At 29.8% G+C, this 21008-nt stretch overlaps 1 protein-coding gene across 1 annotated transcript in view; it reads right to left on the minus strand.

Moving 5' to 3' along the window:
* Positions 1-2135: 2135 nt before the first annotated feature.
* The window catches only part of LOC129964187 (uncharacterized), a 69490-nt gene continuing 50617 nt past the window's right edge, over positions 2136-21008 (minus strand). Inside the window, exons 2-6 of the mRNA XM_056078909.1 lie at positions 11587-11712; positions 9350-9466; positions 6935-7328; positions 4622-5031; positions 2136-2638 (exon numbers count right to left, since the gene is read on the minus strand). Coding sequence (XP_055934884.1) covers positions 2594-2638; positions 4622-5031; positions 6935-7328; positions 9350-9466; positions 11587-11610 — 990 coding nt within the window. The 5' untranslated portion in view covers positions 11611-11712 and the 3' untranslated portion in view covers positions 2136-2593. The remainder of the gene's footprint in view (positions 2639-4621; positions 5032-6934; positions 7329-9349; positions 9467-11586; positions 11713-21008) is intronic.

The raw sequence follows: 21008 nt of genomic DNA on the forward strand, positions 1-21008 counted from the left end.
ATGATCAAATTCTTATATCCAATATATATAAAAAAAACAACAAGAATATTGCTTTTATCAAAAATCTAATAGTTGAAAAAAAATATTTAAAACGTAATGCACTGATTGAAATTTTTAGATTGGAATTTTAATGATATTTACAATACATTTTCAATTTTAATTAATTTTATTCATTGTGATTTGATTGTGATTGCATTAATACTAATATACTATGATAAATATTATTATGGTGCAAGCGCTATTCTTAGCTCTACTTGAGGGACCCACACGTCTTATTGTAAAAAATTACGAGTTGGTGAAACAGTGCGTGTTCTCGAGTGTGACCGTATTGTAAATAAAAATTTTTCTTATACAATTGAAAATTCTCTCCTCTAGTCATTTAACTGACATGAGACATTACTATTTTTGGTATATTTTAATGAATTAAAAGAACCGAGTAAACCGAAAATTCCGAGTTATTAAACAAGTATGATATTCATATTCGTTTTTCATACTCAATATGTTTCTTACTCTATTCATTGTGACATTTTTGTGATTTGTTTTAGGCTTTTCTTGCTTTTTTCAATACATCAAGATGTTATGACAATGTAACATCTTGATTTTGATGAAAAAATTCCCACTTATTAGTATTCTCATAAAAAATTCTTTCGAAAAATCTTTTTTGTGTAATATTTTTCTCTTTATACATCTTTAATCCATCTCACAAATCATTATTATATAATAAATAAATAATAAAGGATAATCCTTATATTACTAAAAAAAAAAATCATTAAAAGTAAAGATGCCTTATATGGCACAAGTATACATCGGAGGATGTGAATATGCACCCCTGATCACTTTTTTCCATTAGTAACAATTAAGCTTCGTTCACTCGTGGCCTAGTAGTCGGCTGTACATAAGAAGAAGTAACTATTAAGCAAAGCTTTGAGGCTTTTGTATCATAACTACTGAAACCAAAGTAAATTATAACAATTTTAAAGTTCAAAAAATTGTCTTTTTAATGATATTAATTTAGTTGCCATACAATTTTCTAAAACTAAATATTTAAAAATATTTTTAAGTTTAAATTACAACTCTATATTTCATTATTTTAATAAAATTCAAATCGTTCTCAAATCTTTGCCAAAAATATTTCATCTTGAATTTTTTTCTATTGTTGAAGATCAAGAAATGGAGATATTATTTATTTTTAATCATTTCTTCTGTATAAAGCATGCTTTTAATTAATTTTTTGAATTAAGATGTGATCACCTCCGTTTCAAATTTTAGCTCAATTTTAGTAATCATCAATCCCGGCTAATTATCTGATAGTCATAGGTGGCTAGTAAATTCTATGAAAACCAGTAATCAATTTTTCTCAAACAGGATCAAATGAAGTCTGGATTAAGGAATTAAAACTCAGGTAAAATTAATTGGTTTACTGACAACGAAAAAATATACAGTGAATTATTTATTGATTATTTTTATACTGTCATTAGAAACTCGGGGCTCTGTAAATCCAGTAATCAATCAACCAGTGAAAACCAGTAATCAATTTTTCTCAAACAGGATCAAATGAAGTCTGGATTAAGGAATTAAAACTCAGGTAAAATTAATTGGTTTACTGACAACGAAAAAATATACAGTGAATTATTTATTGATTATTTTTATACTGTCATTAGAAACTCGGGGCTCTGTAAATCCAGTAATCAATCAACCAGTGAAAACCAGTAATCAATTTTTCTCAAACAGAATCAAATGAAGTCTGGATTAAGGAATTAAAACTCAGGTAAAATTAATTGGTTTACTGACAACGAAAAAATATACAGTGAATTATTTATTGATTATTTTTATACTGTCATTAGAAACTCGGGGCTCTGTAAAATTTAACAATTCTAGTATATCCCGAAATACAGGAAAAGTTTATTACAAAATTCCATCTGTATAGATCTGTATCTGTATAAATAAAAACGAAGTAAATTAAGTATGGATGTAAAATAAATAAAAATCATAACGGAAGATGGAATGAAACTTTTGATATTATCTCCCATTACTTCGAAAAGGAAAGTCCAGCCTTTAATTTTAAAAGGATATTTTGAGTCTTTGTCTCTCCACATTATTATATCTATCAATATTAATTAAGATTTTACGGATAATTTCAGAAAAGAGAATTGACTTTTTATTTAGTTTTTAAACAAACAACATATAAATACAATTCCAGCGCTACAATCACAAAATAAAAAACACTTCGCAAATCCTTGAAGTGTCAGTAAAATCAAACAACAAATTCTGACACCGAATATTCTATAGTTCATCAAATGAATTATTGACATCTTCGTGTCTGAGCGAATATTTACACACTTGATTCTACCATACAGCAAACATAATCACTTGAATAGTCAGTTCCAAGGCATAGATTATCTTTCAAAGATTCAGTAATCTTTGTTTGGCAAAGTCCATTGATTTCACTGTTCAATCAAATTTTCTTTGTATGGATATGAAAGTTTTTCACAACAATTATGTCAATTTGTTGTATTTTGTTTCTTTTTTAAAGTTCTGTGAAAGAACTTTACTTTATCATTCTCAGAAATTCGATGTACTGGTGACTAGAGAATTAACTATGTTGTTTAATGTACTGCGCCGCCATCTTCTCAAACTCCTGAAAAGGAATAGGAATAATTTAATATGACGAATTCGACAACATGTTTTATAAAAATATGTATATTTAAAATAATTCGAAAACCAAGGAACCAATCCCCCAGTCCCACTTACTGCTCTGATTTCGTTAATTTTTGTTTTATAAGAACTTTTAAATATAAATTGCCTGTTTCCCCCATTCACCTATTTTTTGTGAAACTCTCAATAGCACCACTTCGTTATACATTGTTTATGTGAAAGAAGCTACAACAGAATTTCCCAACCCGATTTCGCAAATTTTTATTTCATACGACATAAGCTCATTCACAGCACATAAAAGGAGACTACAAGATAAGTCAGCAATGGTCACCTAACCTTTCCTTCCGTACTACATTTTCGAGAGATACAGCAAAATAAGACATTGAAGAGTACCCAGCGTCTCCAATTTGATCGCTTTTTCCAATTATATTCAATAATTAATTTCACCACTTTGCCAGAATACTTAACCCTCTGAAATGAGAATTTTTTCAAAATCATTATTTAGATGCGGCATATTAGCAATCTATTAGCAAATAATCTGCCACAATGCTAACCAAACGTTGATACTGAAATGTTGTTGCGTATCGAGTTGACGTTTTTCTTCGAAATTTCAAATACAGTTCGTTTCAGTATCCCGAGACTACCACTTTTCGACGATACCACCTCGCTAAAGGGTGAAAAGCAGAAGGATGTGCATATTTCCGGAATTCTTCGTCATTCTTTGACCTTGAATTCCGCCCCATTAAATACTTTTTCATTCATTTATTTTTCGTACACTTGTATGTGAGCACATTTCGTTTTTAATTGTATTATTTTATTTTAATTCAAATTTTCCTATTAATTGCTTATATGGCAAAAAAAAAAAAAAATCAGGAATGTCACGAAGAATATTTCTTAATATAATTGAATGTAGTACATATTATCTATCATCGATAATCTCAAAACGCAGTAGCTTGGTTTGGTTTAGTTATATTAACGTGCCATTTGAAAGTTACACTAGGGCTATTTTTTGACAGACCTCGTAATTTTGAAGCGCGGTCAGATGACAAGGACGACACCTGAGCTGACACCCCCCCTCCTCTCCACATCACACGACACCAGCGGGACTGAAAATATTATCAAAAATTAAATAAAAAATAAATAAAAAGTATTTTAACATTAAAATATTATTATTATTTTTAAAAAAGTGAATTATCAAATTTTGAACATAAATCTCCCATTTATTCCTCATAATTTAATGTGTAGGGCCCTTACAGTAATTAAAAATTGCAGTAAGTATTTTATTGTGAACTAATATCTTTCTTTTTTTTGTTTTGTTTTTGTTTTATGAAAATATTCCGAGTTACTTGCAGTTTTTACGCCTCCCGAGTCCGGATATAAACCGAGTTCACTTTCATGTTAAATGTAAACATCCATCTTAAAAATGAAATTTTCCTCTCATCCCTAAATACTTGACTAAATAAATACGTCCTGACTAAATAAATACGTCCTGAAGCATGCGCAAAAGCGTGAAGGATTTTCGAATCCGAGAACGAACAGTAGACATTAGTGACAGTTTTCAAATAGGCGAAAGTGGAAGAAACTACGTTCCATTGTTAGTATTGGACTTCTTCAGAGTGCACAATTTTATAGACTTGATATAGTTCTGCTGTTTTTGGGATTGCAACAAAAACAACAACGTTTCCAACAATGATGACCACGCCATGTGTAGGAAACTTAGTTCAGTCCATGATAATCCAAGGCTGTAAAATCAACTTTCGCTGAAGCTAGCTACTTGTTTATATTACCAAACTCTGTAGCTATCATACTTTAGGTTAATATTTTGAATTCCCCTTATGATTGTTATTGTTTGTTATGTGCAAATCATTAAACGATTGTTCTGAATCCGCTTAATTTTACTTAATAAAAGTATTATTTTGCTAAAATATATTTTATTTGACAAATTAGTTTGCTTAGATGACTTCACCTCAATTTCGGCCAGAATAGCTGGATCAATCTGAGCCTTCTGATTATTTGATATCTTTCTTGCCACAGGAGCTTTCCATGCGCTCCTAGACCCTCTCTTTGGCCTCCACTCCTCAATTTCTTCCACCTCCTCTTCGTCATTCGATTCTGAAGAGGAGGTGGACGAACTGCTGGTATCGTCTGTAATCCCAAACCCATTGCAGTCCTTGCTTTCTATGTCGGAACTTTCCTTTTTATCGTCCATGATATGATCCACTGATTTCGTTCTGTCGGAACCCCAGAGTTTCCGACGAATCCTCGAGTCTACTAGATTTCCAAGGAACTTGAGGGGTGCCTTCCATGGCTTCGAATCCTTTGAGGGGGGTGAGCTATCTTCCTCTCCATTAGCTTGAGAACCAGATTTGGTATTTACTGAAAATAATGAAAGAAATGAGACATCATGGTTTTGGAATGCTTTATCATGATTGAATTCTAGAGATATTCTTAAATAATTTAGAGAACATTTCTTTTTTTTTAAAGAATTTAATAAAAAGTTATAAATTTATCTACCATCTTTGATTTTTGTTTTCTTTTAGTCCTTGTAGAATTTAAATAATTCTTTCTCGTTTTAGAAATGATCATTTAGATAGAAGGATTTTTTTTTCAGCATATGTAATTCGGTAAAAAAGATATCAGAAAAATAAATAAAGAAAACTAATTAGATTATTTAAGTATAAGTGAAAAGGAAGTATAAATTAAAATTATGTATAAATAAAAATAAATAAAATTAAATAGAAATAAAAATTTTGAAAATCAATACTTTGCAAATTAGCGTACCTTTAGAAAGTTAATTATGGTAATGAAAATAAATGATGAGGTTCATTCATTTTTGTCAAAATTTGCTTATCACAAATACTTATTCTCACCCCCCCCCTTTATCAGCAAAATTATAAATTATTAAATTAACAGTTGATAGTAGTTAAAAGCATCTAAAATCCAGCCCGGTTTGTTTCCTAAAAATGACATGTCTATTCTATTTGTAACATAAACATATTCCTATTGACTAGCATCATTTCTCCAATTTTATTATAAATGAACTATTTTATACTTAATTAATCTGCACAAACCTCTTCATTAAAACCTTTCTGATACTTCAAAATTTGTAAACAAAATTTGAAATATTTATCTCAATTAATAAGAAAGATGAATGTTTGTATGTGCCCATGTATTGGCACTTTGCAGCTCAGACCGTTTGATCTACAGATACCAAATTTCGCGCATAAATACCTGGGAAGTTGGGAATGTGCAGTCGGAGCAATTGAAATGTTAATTAGAATTTCAATTTTTTGAAAATTAAGCTGAATTTTTTCATTTTTCACCGATCATTCGTAAAAACAGTATTGTATAAAAATGAATTTTACACCATTTCAAAATTTAAAAAACTGTCTTTTCAATGATTGCAATTTAATAATGGTTTTCAAATTTTTTTCTGATTTTTATAGTATTTTGAGAATATTGTTTTGGTTAATTTTGAATAATAGATTACACTGTTGCGCTGAAATTCAAACTTCTTTCATTGGTTTAACAAATACTTATCACGTGAGTTTCTCCATTGTTTAAAATGAAAGAAGGAGAATTCTGTTTTAATTCTGTGTCGTTTACGAAACGGATAAAGAAAGTGATATTACAATACCACGAAATTTAGAAGATAGATTAAACGGGCATAAACATCTTTTAATAACACAATGATGTTGTGGAACTAGTCATCATTAGAAAGGATTGCAATTTAATAATCGTACAATTTTTTCTGATTTTGATAGTATTTTGAAAATATTGTTTTGGTTACAGACAGACAGATTTTTATCCCTTCATTCGGAGCGTGTGAAAATGTTGATTAAAGCAGTTTTGCAGAGCTCGTGTAGCATTCATTAATTAAAAAAAGGGTGGAAATGGATCAGGAAATAAGAGATACATTTTAGAATAAAGTTAATATGGGTTAAATTAAGATAAAAATTAGGAAATTAATTGATTTAATTTTGATTTAGAGATATTACACATACGTATAAATATAGTTATGCATACATATAGTCTTGTCAATGTACGACAACGAACTGGTAGTCTACATCGACCTAATACTGTGTATCAGATTGAAATAGGTCGAATAGGTCAAATCGAAAACGAATGCAGTCGAGGAGATTATCAATCGAGTCTAATCAATCTATATCGAGTACTTGATACTCAGTTTTAATCTCTGTTTTAAGCACTGATACAAGATGTATCAGGTACGCAGTATCAACTGGCACAGTATTACCCGAATTCTAGAGTGATCACTTACGAGATGAGAGCGAAGCCACTGCTCTCAGCTCTCCGAAGAAGTGTCTCTTCTTTGATTTGTGGCTCGGGGAGGAGGAGACGAGGTGGCTCACTTTGGAGATGAGGCTGCTCCTGGAGGTGCTCCGCTGTAAATTATCGTTGGAAGAGAATATCGCGGGGTGGGAGGACGACAGGGAGATGGCACCTGTGCTCTGACTGACGTATTCCATGCCGTACTGCCTGAGCAGCCTCTTCCGCGCGTAAAAGGCGTTTCGCTCCACTTTGTTGAGGGAGCAGTCGAGGTCCTGGAGTTCGCTGGAGAGTTCCGCCATTTGCGAGCGGTAGAACTGGCGGGCGGTCTCGGAGTCCGTGTGCGATCTTCGCAGGCAAGAAAGCTGCCTTTGCACCATGTCTAACTGCAAGAAATATGTTGTTTCATTTTCACAAATTTATGTTATAAAGTACTGTGAGGCCATTTTAATAAACGTTTCATAATTTTTTTTTTAGTTAAGACTGAAATGAAAATTTCAACCACAGTTTTAGGATAAACATATCATTATCTTCATAACCTTAAATTATTCATTATTATGGCATTTAATATAAAACTAAAATAAAAAAGTACTAAACAAGGAGACTCAACATTTTCTTTTGAAACTGTCTGTAGAAAGCCTTCAAGGGTTATTTAAATATATAAGTAATTTTTTTAAAAACGGAAGTATAATTTTTCATTCAGCTTATAAAATCTATTTTTATAAAGTCTTATCATTATTCTATAAATATTATTTATTTTTTCAAAAGTTTTATCATCAATCTCATAATAAAAATGAAAAAAAAAAGATATAATTGCTCGATAATTAAAAGATTAATTATTATATTTTTTTCTTTAAAAATATCTTTTATGTTAATTACTATTGTATATGTTTATATTACAAAGATATTGAATACATATGACATAGTATAAACATCTGATACAAAATTTCTTATAAGTAAAAGATTGTATAACAAATTTCTTAATGAGTTTTTAGAGTAGTAACAACAAGGCAAAGATTAATTCAAATTGTTTTTTAACTAAAAAAATTAACATCGGAATAAGTACATAAAAAAAAAATCGACTAACAACATTACCGATTGACTATCGCTGGTGCTGCCATCTACTTTATATCAGGGTAATCACATTTGACATATATAGTTTTAAATCGGTAATTTTCTACATTTATTTCTTTTCATATCCTATGTTTAGTTTATTATTTATAGTAACCTGGACTATCATATCATTCCTTAGCACAATAATTTTTTTAATTAACCATCTGAAAGATTTAGTTTAGTTTAAAATTTAAACAATTCGTATAAACTTAATATATGTGGAAATTATTTTTTATTTTGCATTTTATTACAGTTTGTTAACGGTATGAGTTACGAAGTCCTAATGAACAAAAACTTCTTTACTTAATTTCTGATTAAAAGCAAACGATTATTTTCCGCGATAATAGTTATCCCAGTAATAGAGAACTTCAAACGTCTGCTAGCTTCATAGAAATGAATTTTTTAAAACTCGGAACCAATGCAGGGGTTTTTGGCCATTCAAGCGCAGTGCGATAATTGTTCTTAATATAGAAATAAGTCTAATAATATTTCCACATATTTTAAATTATTTCTGCAAATTTTGTAATCGTAAAAGATATTAAAAATCTTAAAACTTTAACATTAACTTTGGTAATTTTCTTTCAATGCTACCCTCCAAGCTTTCAAATTTGCATAATTCCATTTTTCACTTGGAGAAATAAAATTCTGTAATATTTCATTTCACAGAAATCTTTTTTTCAAGTGCCCTTTCACATCGTCATGAATGCTAAATCGCCAAAGTCAAAATTCCAGATGGTAAGTAATTTCAGTTCCTAGGGTTGCCAAGACAACCTGCTCGATTGGTGGATGGTTCTCTTGTGGCACATAAATTAAAATTACTTCTGTGTGCCTTCGTGTCTTCTTGCTGGTGTGTTCTCCTTCTGGAAAGCCAGTTGATGTTCTAAACCTCAATAGTCCAATTGGCTCTACTGAATGAATGAATAAATTCATTAAAATGCATCTCTACAATTTTTTTTTTTTTTCATTTTAACCCTTAAATGTTGTGTTTTCAGCCAGTACCATCATAATTTTTTCTTACCTCTAACTGATCCACTATATAACCCCAAAAGTACTCAGACTAATGGTTTTGAGCTGCTGGTTTAATTAATTGGTTGAGTGTTCAACGGAATACATTCTTATAGAGTTAACTAAAACCATAGGGTATTAAACCACTAACACTATAAAATAAACTGTTTCTCTTTTCTAACATTTAAAAATTTCTCATGAAAAATTAATTATTGATCTTTATTATAAATAAATACTTAAGAAAGATTCAATTAGATAAAGGCAATAACTAAAGGGGAGAAAAACATACCTTCAACTGCGTGGAAACTTTACGGTGCTTCAACAAGGTCGCTCTTCTTAAATCCTCATGCTGAGTGAGTATTGAATTAAATTCTTTGGTGATGTTCCCATTCTTTTGGGTCAAGTTCTATAAAAAAGAAGAAAAAAATCATTTTCTCAAAAATAGAAATACCAAATTAAATAAAACATGCGGGAATGCAACATAATGCTTCTAGAATAGTGCAAAGCAAAATTTTAAAAATTATTTTTAATAATTTATGCCGATATTAGATTACTTTGCTGAAATCAACTATAATTTACCCCTTAAATTTCTCGCTAATAAGTAATCTAAACAAGAAAATGGATTAGCTTTTCTAGAAAATCTATTGTTGATTTGTTAACTGATGTTCTGCGTTATTGAATTTGTATACTGTATTACTATTTTGGCGACATTGTATTATTGGCATGTTTGGAGGCGTGAGAAGAGACAATAATATAAATTTCAGCTGATCATTTTATTGAATCTTATATATTTAAATTTAAACTATAGATAGAAGTCCCTCTCCCCCAAATATATGAAAATAATGTGCATGTAATAATGCATCTACCACCTCATCTGGTAATAAAAAAATACTATTATTCAATCTGTTGTAAAACAATATTGTAACAGCACACATACCGACGGGTGTACGGTGAGAATCCAAAAAATTCAATAGCGGATAACAATGTTTTATTCCACAAGTAAGCATGAATATACAGAAACAAAGCCAAAGCATATACAAAAAACAGCATTTGCAAAAATTAACAATAAATAGCAGAAGGCTAATTAAATAATAAAATAACTAGCTGAAAGCGCTCAGAGAGAATTCGTTGGAGGCCAGCACTCCAAATAAAAAATTCACATGACTTCTACTTCTAGTGAGAGGCCTACTTTTTTATGGCTCCAGTGAAAGGGCATCAAAAAGTTCTAGAAGGATCCTGTATCTTGGCTTCTAATTTTTCTACCGCAGAAATTTCAGCATATTCTAAAACCTTCATACTCTTCGCTATAGTAACCAAATTCTTTGCCAATCATCGAATGGCCACCAGTTTAGTTGCCAAAACCAGAGTTATTGATCTGGAATACATTCAATATCCATCAGAGCTGTCTATAAAGCTCTCATTTAGTATATTTGCGCAAAGAAGTTATATTACAGATTCCTAACAACATATTAGTACTAATCAATGCCCGAAATGATGTTGCTAAACTCTGAAAGAGATAAAATTCGTTATTGAGTCCCATATTTTCATTTTTATGCTCACAATCCAATTATTATTATACAGATGTATCAAGAAAGATTTGTGGTTACTTTAGTTGAACATCAACAAATCTAACTCAAAATTTATTTTTGCAAGTTCTATTATACGTGATGTTGATAAAGAAGGTTGCCGAAGTTGCGCTTTGTCAGTTATTACAATGGCATATTATACAATATGATTGTTGTTACAATTTTATCATCGCGTTTGTTGTTTCTTTAATCATGTAAAAGATACTCTATATGTTAAGAAATAAATAACGAAATAACAATTTCTGATGTTAACAGAAGCATTTAACATGCAGGATTAATTCCTTGTTACTGAAAGCACAGGTTTGTGTCACAATTTGTTGAAGATTTACAAACTTATTCCCAAAATTTTATAATATAACTACACAATCTCTACTATGACACACACAATAAGCTCACAAAAATTGGATTTAAAAAAACTTCTGCTATTAAAATAGCGATTTATTTGACACTTTGCCTGAACCAATACCTGCTGCAAATGCAATTTGTGATAAATTTATCGACAATTGCTTTACTATCTAATTTTTTGTATATCGTAATTGTTTTATATATCTGAATTTATCGAAACAAGCCTGATAATAAAAGAATTTCCGATGCTAACACAATACAATGTCTTTAAATTGCTGACATATCATGGCTGTATTTCCCTATCGCTGCAAGCATAACGCTTTGCTCTATTTGTTGAGTTAAGAATTTTTTCATTCTGCATTGCTGTATAGTATAAATAGAAATTACAGTCCTATAAAAATGATATATAAATGCTCCTTATTTTCCAACTTTCAATTAGCAATGTGTTTTAAAAAGTTCAAGGAAATCATTTTCTCATTTGGTGATACTTTGCAAAAATTTATAGTCAGTGGTAATTTATTAATGTAACATCAAATTATTAATTTTGAAGAGAGATCTTGAAGATTTATAAGCTTTATTCAGGGGGATATTTTACCTGATTTAAATCGAGATGCTCCATTTTCAGTAATTTTGCGGAAATTTTAATTTCACCAAAATCTTTTCACATTTTTCTCTTTAGTGCTTCTGTGAAGTGTAGAAAAGGATTCAAGCTTGCAGAAAACTGTAAAAGAAAAGGAAAGCTATTTAAAATAAAATACACAAAAAATATTAAATTAGGAAACAAAATGAAATTCAAATTTCCCTTTTTTTATCAAAATATTTGATTTATTTAGTATAATCTTAATCCTTAACAATTAATTTCATAAAAAAAAGAATGAAATGCTTAATTTCTATGACAAAAATTTTAAATTGAATAGCTTCACGCTTTGAAATATGTAAAATCGCAATTAACGTTATAAGGTAATTTTAAATGTCAAAAAGTTTATATTTTGAATTCTCAATTTGTAAATTCGATTTCTTATAATATGGATAAAGATATACATCATTATTGTGTATTCTCTTTGTATAGCTCTAAAGAAATAATAATTTCAATGCATTACAAGGATTTCTTTAACAAAAAATTCCTCCCGGCAAGCTGGAAGGCAAAGATAGATTCCTTTCTCTCAAAGTTATTATCTGGCAACATAAACTGTTCATGTTAGAAATAGTCAAAATTAGGGTTTGAAAATCAATTTTGAGCCCCTAACTTCTAAGATATAGGAGTTACGAAAAAACTTTACATACAAAAGTTGGTCGCCTTAATGAGGCGCTAATTTGGCCGATTGGTTTTATTTTTATATCTTCAATATTAACAAAGTTAGTAGCGAAATGAAAATTTCAACCTCCCACTACCACCATTTCCACCCTCTTTGAGCTAGATGCACCATTTACGAACTCGACCGAGATCTTAACATTTCTAAAAACATATTCCAAGCCAGTTAAAATCCAAATAAAATTACTCTCGTTACACTGTTCATAAGATAACATGGGCAAAGCGTTGTTCTCATATATATATATATATATATATATATATATATATATATAGTAACCAATCTTAAGTAAGAAAAAGTTTGAAAACGAAACTAAAATGAAAACGAAACAAAAACAGTTTCGAAATTGCAACTAAAATTTATAACCTATTTAAACTAAAACCAAAAAAAGAACTTCATAGTATTTAGAGAGCGCAATTGCAGCTACTTCTAAAACACAGATGAATTGATACAAAAGTATTAGAATCAAATTAATAGGAAAAACAAAAAATCAAAAAAAAAAAATTAAACCAAAAAAATTATAAAAAATATAAAAAAAGAATCCGGCCTGAAGACTTTTTCAAGGGTCACCCTCAGGCAGGGATTCAAAGAAAGGGATTTTTTCTGTGAGGAAAAACAGACATTGTCTAAAAATGATTCCTCGTGACCCGAAAATCCCCTGAAATTATGCTCAAGAGATATACCATTTTAACAGAAAGGAAATATAAAACAACAAATAAGAAGAAATTAATCACAACAAAGTAAAAATACAATAACAAAAATAACAATAAAAACAAACAATAGCACTAAAATTAAAAATTAAAAACGAAAAGGCCAGTACATACCATTAACAGTCAAGAAAACTTTAACCTATTGATTGTGATTCCCTGTTTTTAAAAAACTAGCGGTAAATTATGTAAACAGATGTAGGTTCCCAGTGCCATCTATTGAGTAATCCAATATGCAAGGAAAGTTCTATTTTTATTTAAGCCAAAGGTATGTACTGGCCTTTTCGTTTTTAATTTTTAATTTTAGTGCTATTGTTTGTTTTTATTGTTATTTTTGTTATTGTATTTTTACTTTGTTGTGATTAATTTCTTCTTATTTGTTGTTTTATATTTCCTTTCTGTTAAAATGGTATATCTCTTGAGCATAATTTCAGGGGATTTTCGGGTCACGAGGAATCATTTTTAGACAATGTCTGTTTTTCCTCACAGAAAAAATCCCTTTCTTTGAATCCCTGCCTGAGGGTGACCCTTGAAAAAGTCTTCAGGCCGGATTCTTTTTTTATATTTTTTATAATTTTTTTGGTTTAATTTTTTTTGATTTTTTGTTTTTCCTATTAACTTGATTCTAATACTTTTGTATATATATATATATATATATATATATATATATATATATATATATATATATATATATATATATATATATATATATATATATATATATATATATATATATATATATATGATTAGTATACAGCTGAAGAATTTTTCCCGTTATTATGCAAACCATTGTAATAGGTATTCTTTCTATAGGAATCTACCTAAAATTATATGAATGAATCAGAAATGGCTTCCAAAACACATTTCAATACAGCATCCGCATAGCTATAAAATAACACATTGCTCTAAATAAACTAAACAAATTAATTTCGACTCTGTTCTGTATTAGCGCTCAGACTTACAAAGATCATTTCCATATAGATACCAAGTAGCTTCAAAATAGAACAGAACTAATCAATCCAGTTTCGAAGCAAATTTTCTGCCCATGTTCTGCCCGTGCTTCAGAAAACTGTTTCTATTTTCTGCATAGCTTCAAAATAGAGTGTTGGTTTAAACTAAATCAATCAGTTACCTTAAATGTCTTTTCAAAATTTTCCTTTGCCCTTGCCTTGATACAAGGAAAAACTTTATGGTATAGGTTTATAAGAACTTTATAATTTACAGTATGGTCGTCTGTAAACCAGTGGCAAGGACACAGATTGATTTTCTTTTACCTTTAGAAATAAAGTTTGGTCATTGCTTAGGAAATAACTGTTTCCCGAACTATCATTTCGACACATTTTATTATTTTACTAGACCTTGGCCGAATGCGAAGTAAAATTTCAGAAAATATATTTATCTGAGTTTTATTGCCTACAAGAAAGTTCAATGTACTTCATCTACAAGGATATTGATTCCGATCATATTCGAAAGTAATACGATTATTTGAAACAAAAAAACCCCATTTATCCAGGAAGCTGGGTAAACTCAGACAATGTGGTCGGTTTTTTTGAGAAATAATTTAGATAGAGCAGTGCCCTTGACTGTCCTTCCGTTTTCACTCTTCCGCTTTGAAATAGTTTCAAAAGATATATTAAATAAAAAATAAATAAATTGAAATCTGCTATTGCAAATTTCAAATTGTCATGTGAGAACATTATTTTTTTAAATATCACATGGTATCAGTCCGGCAGGAAAACATCAGATTCTCACATGACTCATATTTCGAAATCACCAACATTTAGAAAAGCGATGGTTTTTGACCATCTCAAATCAATCGAGTTCTCAGATTTTTTTCTTCAGGACAGAAATTTTTTTGTTCCAAGCTAATTTAAATAGGTGTGGGAAAATCACGTGATTATCATATTAAGCATGCGTCGATATTTAGAAAATTATGTTTTTTTAAAATTATTATTATTATTATTATTTTCATCTCAAAATCGTTCGAGCTCCAAAACTTTATCTCGGGACCAGAATTTTTTTTCTTGCGAAAAGCCAGTTTAAACTGATTTGGAATAACCACGTGACTATTGTATTGCACAATCGTCAACTTTTAGAAAAGCGATGGCTATTTTTTCCCATCTCAAAATCATTCGAGCTCCAAAACTTTTTTTGCCAGCTAAAAAAAAAAATAAAAAATTGAAAATAAAAAAATAAAAAAAATTAAATTATATAACTTTTGATACTTCCCCTCTCTGTTTCACATCCATTCCCATTTTCTTCTCTGCATTTCTTCGAGCGATACGACCCTGACTTTTATTGGCCAGAGAGGAGAATCGAGTATACGGCGGACATTCGTGCCAAGTTGTAACTTTGTTCTAACAAGTTGTGATAAGTCTCCAGATATGACAGTCTTATTTATCCTTTTTTCCTGCCCGTACATTTTGAGGCTTCAGAAATCCCAAACCAAATCAATATCATGCTGTCACATGATAAACATATGGTAAATATCAATTTTTTTGAGAAAAATTTACTTTATTTCTTGATTATTTCCTATGAAATCCCCCCAAAAAATACATTACATTGATATTTGTTATAGTTAAAAATATCTCAAAATCCACAATAATTTTGGATTAGTTTATTTAACCTCTCATTTTAAAGCCACATGAACGCTATTTTTGAACCAATTATTATTTCTTTAAGAAACATTCTTTAAATTTAATCGTCTTTGGATGACTAAGCCGACACCTGTGACATCATCATCTCTTCAAATTTCCACACCAAACAATTTAATGTTCAGTCGACCCATGCACTATAGAAATCGGAATCCTGTCTCGCCTATACTCTCCATTTGCTAAGTTAAGATTTTAACACATGGCGCAATTGCATCATTGCTCAGAATTGCTAAAATAACCATTTTGACTTTAATTTGTATTCCATTAAGACTATTGGCTTAAAACTGAAGGCAGAAAATTAACTTTAACCTCTTAACCACTTTGTGCTTTTTTTATTATATAATTAGATGGCGCAATCTTTTCAGGAATGTTCTGTCCTACTATTTCAACTAAAAACACATAGAATCCTCGAGATATTTATCGATTGGCTATGTGTAATTTTTGTACCTAATTATGGCGTTTTTAAAAGATTTAATTTCACTTTATAAGTTTGATATCAAGAATTTAATACCCGTGTGACAAACTATGTTAAGGAGATAATACAAAGAATAGTACCCTATTACGATTTTCACTCAGTTTTGCAGTATCCGATATAAACTTTGTCATCTGCTGTTTATTTACTACCCTGACTAGGTGCTTGCTTCATTTACATATCTGAGAAAAGCAGAAATAATAAAAAAAAGAATGATATACCTATTCTGCTGTCATATTACGTACAAATGAATGGATTATTATTAATAAGAATACTCAAAAATAAAACATGTATATGAACTGAACAAAAGATATTTTATTTATTATTTGAGTTTAGAAAATTCATCAGAAATGGAATACCATTTCAATTCAAAGATCAAAATAAAAGCACTATAGAGTGTTGATTTCAACAAATCGTAAGATGTTGAGAACTATTTGCATATAATGATACTTAATAGTTATTAAAGAATATATTTATCATCTCGATGCTAACTATCCCAAATTTTTTAATTTAAATTTGGAGATAGTAGAATACTTTAACAGGGATCGAATTTTAAAAAGAAGCTCGTGGAAAAAGTTCAGACACGAAAGATTTGATTTAGTAACCAGCCAAATTCTTTATAGTTCTCTTATCTCTCTTTATGAGGTGCACGTGCAAGTATTCCAAACTATTTATATGTTTTTGTTTACAGTAGAAAAACATATCCAGGATCACTATTCAGAAGTCACGTTTCAATAATACGCCATATTTCAATAAAAGAATTTCAGGGTTGTTAGAGTAATACAATAAACATTAGACTATATGACGTAAATTGACATTCCTCGTGCGACATACAATATAGTAAACATAACGCATTAACAATAAATAACTTTTAATAAGTTTATATCATAATAAGTCCCCTGTCCTCTAAATAATTGTACCTAAATTATTTATATGACAAATTGATAAAAAAAAATATTTATTGCCTTACAACATGCCATTAAATACTAAGAAAGAGTTCAATATATTTTAGAGTAATTCATTCAGTTTATTTATATTTATATAATAATTTATTAGTTACTTTAAGACTCCTATACTTAACACGTGATTTTGTACTCATGGGAACTATTTGTTTATACGCTTAGGTTTATCTTGTTTAGTGTTTATACAAGAAACCTAACGCGTATCTCATGAAGCAATAAAATGTTCAAGAGATTTTATTCATTTTTTTTTCAAGCTGGAACAGCTGCCCATATACGTCAGAATTTTCTTATTTTATGAGCTTTATTATAATGATCAATAAAGTAGTTTTTCCCCAAAGAAATGTTTGTTTGATTTGATTAAAAAGAACGAATAAAATTTTCAAAACTAGATTACTGATGCCTGTTGTGAAATTAAACGTCTAAACAACAGTCTAGTTTTTTTTTATTTTCGTAGCATTTACTTCTTCAGAATTCTTTACAAGGTATCGAAAAGCTTTAATAAAAGAAAATCCTTTTACTTAATTACTTCCTTAATGTAAACTACATATATCTATCTTTTTCCTGACATCGCTACACATATTACAATTCTGAAAAAATTAAGATTTCAGCACTCATATAGATGTAATCTGTCAATTTTTTTGATAATTTCGTGTAATTTCTTAAGTTATTTCATTATACTGGTAAACATTCCCAACCAAAAATGACATTTTTATGCTGGAATACATGACAGACTATGTAAAAACTTTATTCTTTTAATGCTTAATTATTATTTAATAACTTGTCTTCGTAAAAGTAGTTATAATAGTCGTTTGGATTTTTTTCTGGCATTTTGTATTTTGAAGAAAAATAAAATGTTTATCTTTTAACTAGAGACGCCATGAAAATGCGAAAAAGGTCCATGATAATGTTTTTTAAATATCAAACGTTGTTAAGCTTGTACTCCTTTAGTAAAAGCAATAGTGATACTTTAACCAGGAAAAAAAATGTGTATTTATCTAGCGTTTTTCTAGCAATAGGCAATATTTTGTATTTTGATGTCCATCAAAAGATATGTAACATTCAATTTTTATATATATATTTGTACTAAAAAAGTAATGGAATTTGGAATTTAGTTGTTAAAGTTGCTAAAATTTGATGACTTCTCGTGCTAGATAAAAATTTACAGAATCTTACTTTTCCCTATCCGTAAGTATAGCCAAGACAAAATATTAAGTACAGTCGTCAAACTGAAATTTTTTATAGTGAAAATACGTCAAATATGGTTACCCATTTTAGTGGAAACACTAAAATTCTGGTTTTGGATGGAAAATCATGATTCGAAAATGGATGTTTTCTCGAGTTTTTAATGTTTGGAGTGTTTCGACCAATATGGTAGAATATATAATATTACCTAGGTAAACGCACCAAATGATGATCATTACTAAAATATTCTATTAAATATTGTTTGAAAATTAACCCTTTGTGGCGCAATACCCTTTAAATTTTAAATTCAAACAAAAAAAATTAGTAGATAGCCTATTTAGGCTTAAAGGAGTATACAGGTTCAATTTCGTGAAGTTAGTGCCCATCGGTTTGATTTTGTGGATATTTTATCAACTGGAGCACTGCTCCGCTAAAGCTCTGAAAAATGTGACTAAGCGAGCATCGCAGTGCAGCACGAAAATGATTAGCATTTGAATTTTAAAAAATACTACTTTAAACCTTTGAAGCAGATTTCGCATTATCCAAGCTCCACCACAAAGATGCACACTCAGATTCGGTACTAGAGGGCAATGCTGATGCATTTTTCGTTCCTATAAATTTATTATAAAGCATTTTATGTGGGTTTTTTTCAAGTTTCAATGTCGCAATGTTTCCTTCTTATATAAATGATGCAAAATTCGAGATTTCTAATTGGTTACTATGTATATTGATGTTCCCTTATAAAATAGTTGAAAGCACCTCCATTCGTCTCCGTCGTGTTGTCAAGAATTATTTTTTACTCCATCGTTTGAAGTAATGACTCTGTTCAAAATCCTGGTGCGCGTTCATGCAGTTCATTTTTCAAGCTACAGCCATTTGGTCGGGTGCCACGTCTTTTCGTTGCATTTTGCAGACTGTTGTCATCTGAGTGAAATGCCAACCCATTCCGAGTCCTTCCCTCTGACGATTTCATTCATTCAAAAAATCTCAGATTCATTAATTTCCCCTGGGATGGATGGGATTCATTTCTTAATTACTGATTTTTATCTCCAACAAAGATTTAAAAACGACAATCGCAATTTGTATTTTGGGACTCAGTTGGGATGGTTGACATGCCTCAGAAGTGAAGATTTATCCAGTTTTAAAAAGAGACGTTTAAATGCAGTTAACAAATTGCAAGTTTGTGTTTGTCAGTTATTTTATTCTCTGGTTGCTTTGTTGTCTACACTCACTCGGGATGGATTCTGATTCATTATTTATTTATTGCTAGTCGCCTCCTACGGACAGTTGCTCCTCCGGGATTAATAGCTGCTAAAAATTTTAATTAAATATTTTGTGTAGTTTGGCGTCTCGGCATTTAAAAAAAATAATAGTATTTTAAGACATACTATTTTAGAAACCTTACATCATTTCGTTCCTTGTGCTAACCTTTTTTTTAAATTTTCAATGAACACATTCATGGATCCAATTATATCATGGGAATTATATCATTGTTTAAAAGTGGGTACTGAAATCTTGTAAACCTTTCAATGAAACCAATTCAACATGGCTAAATAAGCCGAATTTTCATATCTTCATCAACAACAATGGTGGTGGGGGGGACTTGGATGAAATGAGTAATAACAATGAAAACGATTTGAGTTTCACCCAACAATGAAATATATTGTTGTAAAATAGGGTTAAAATATTTTTAAAAAATTGATTAAATAGAGAAGAAAATAAAAGCACAAATTAACTGGCATCATTGGGATGATAATCTTTTAAATTTTAAGATGACATAAAAATCATTTTTCTCTTGCAATACTTTCAGAAGGTAGGGTAAAAATATCAAAAATTTGATCAACTTTAATAAAAATTCTAAAAAAAATTTAAAAATTCATTCCGAGGTGCACATTCCTGCCTTCCAAATATATGCCAGATATATATGCCAGATTTGATAACCTTAGGTCTCGTCTGTAGAGTGCCAAAAATCACACAGGCAAGCACATGCACACATTACTCATTGTTATTAGTAGAGATAATTAGCCCTCGATGGCCAGCTGTTTGCTCACTATATTAATAACAGTCATTTAGTAATGTAAACCATCTTTGTAGAACTTCATTTTATTACAACAAAAGAAAATACAATTATCAATTACACTTGCACAATAAACACATAAAAGATATATATAATTTTTCAGATACGTGGTCGTAAAAAGGAAACTTTTAGAATTCATTTCAATTTATTTTACATGGCAGACATTTTAGGTATATGAAAAAAGCGATGAGACAATGTGCCAGATTACATCGCGACACCAGAGTAAAGCCAGAGAAATTTTTCCCTTCAGTAGTTTTACTGTGAGATTTTGATAGAGATTTCTTTGACACGTGTCAACTTATACTAGGGTGTCTCAGGTATATTTTAAAAATGGTTTTAAGGATTTTTATACCATTGTTCCTGGTGTAGGAAACACGGATATATATATATATATATATATATATATATATATATATATATATGAAAGATGAATGTTTGTTTTAAGTCTTTTATACAAAATAACAGTTTCTGTCCGATCTTGATGAAATTTGTAACAAATCAAGAGAGTATAAGAATAAATTCGTAGATTTAGATAATACAAGAAGAAAATCATTATCAAATTTTCAAAATCCAAAAGTTAGTTCAAATATGTTAATTAAGAGTTAGACAAATTTTGGGTGTTTTCCAGATATTTCTTCAAAAGATACAGTCTC

This window comes from Argiope bruennichi, chromosome 3 (genome assembly GCF_947563725.1).
Source record: "Argiope bruennichi chromosome 3, qqArgBrue1.1, whole genome shotgun sequence".
NCBI classification, from domain to species: Eukaryota; Metazoa; Arthropoda; class Arachnida; order Araneae; family Araneidae; genus Argiope; species Argiope bruennichi.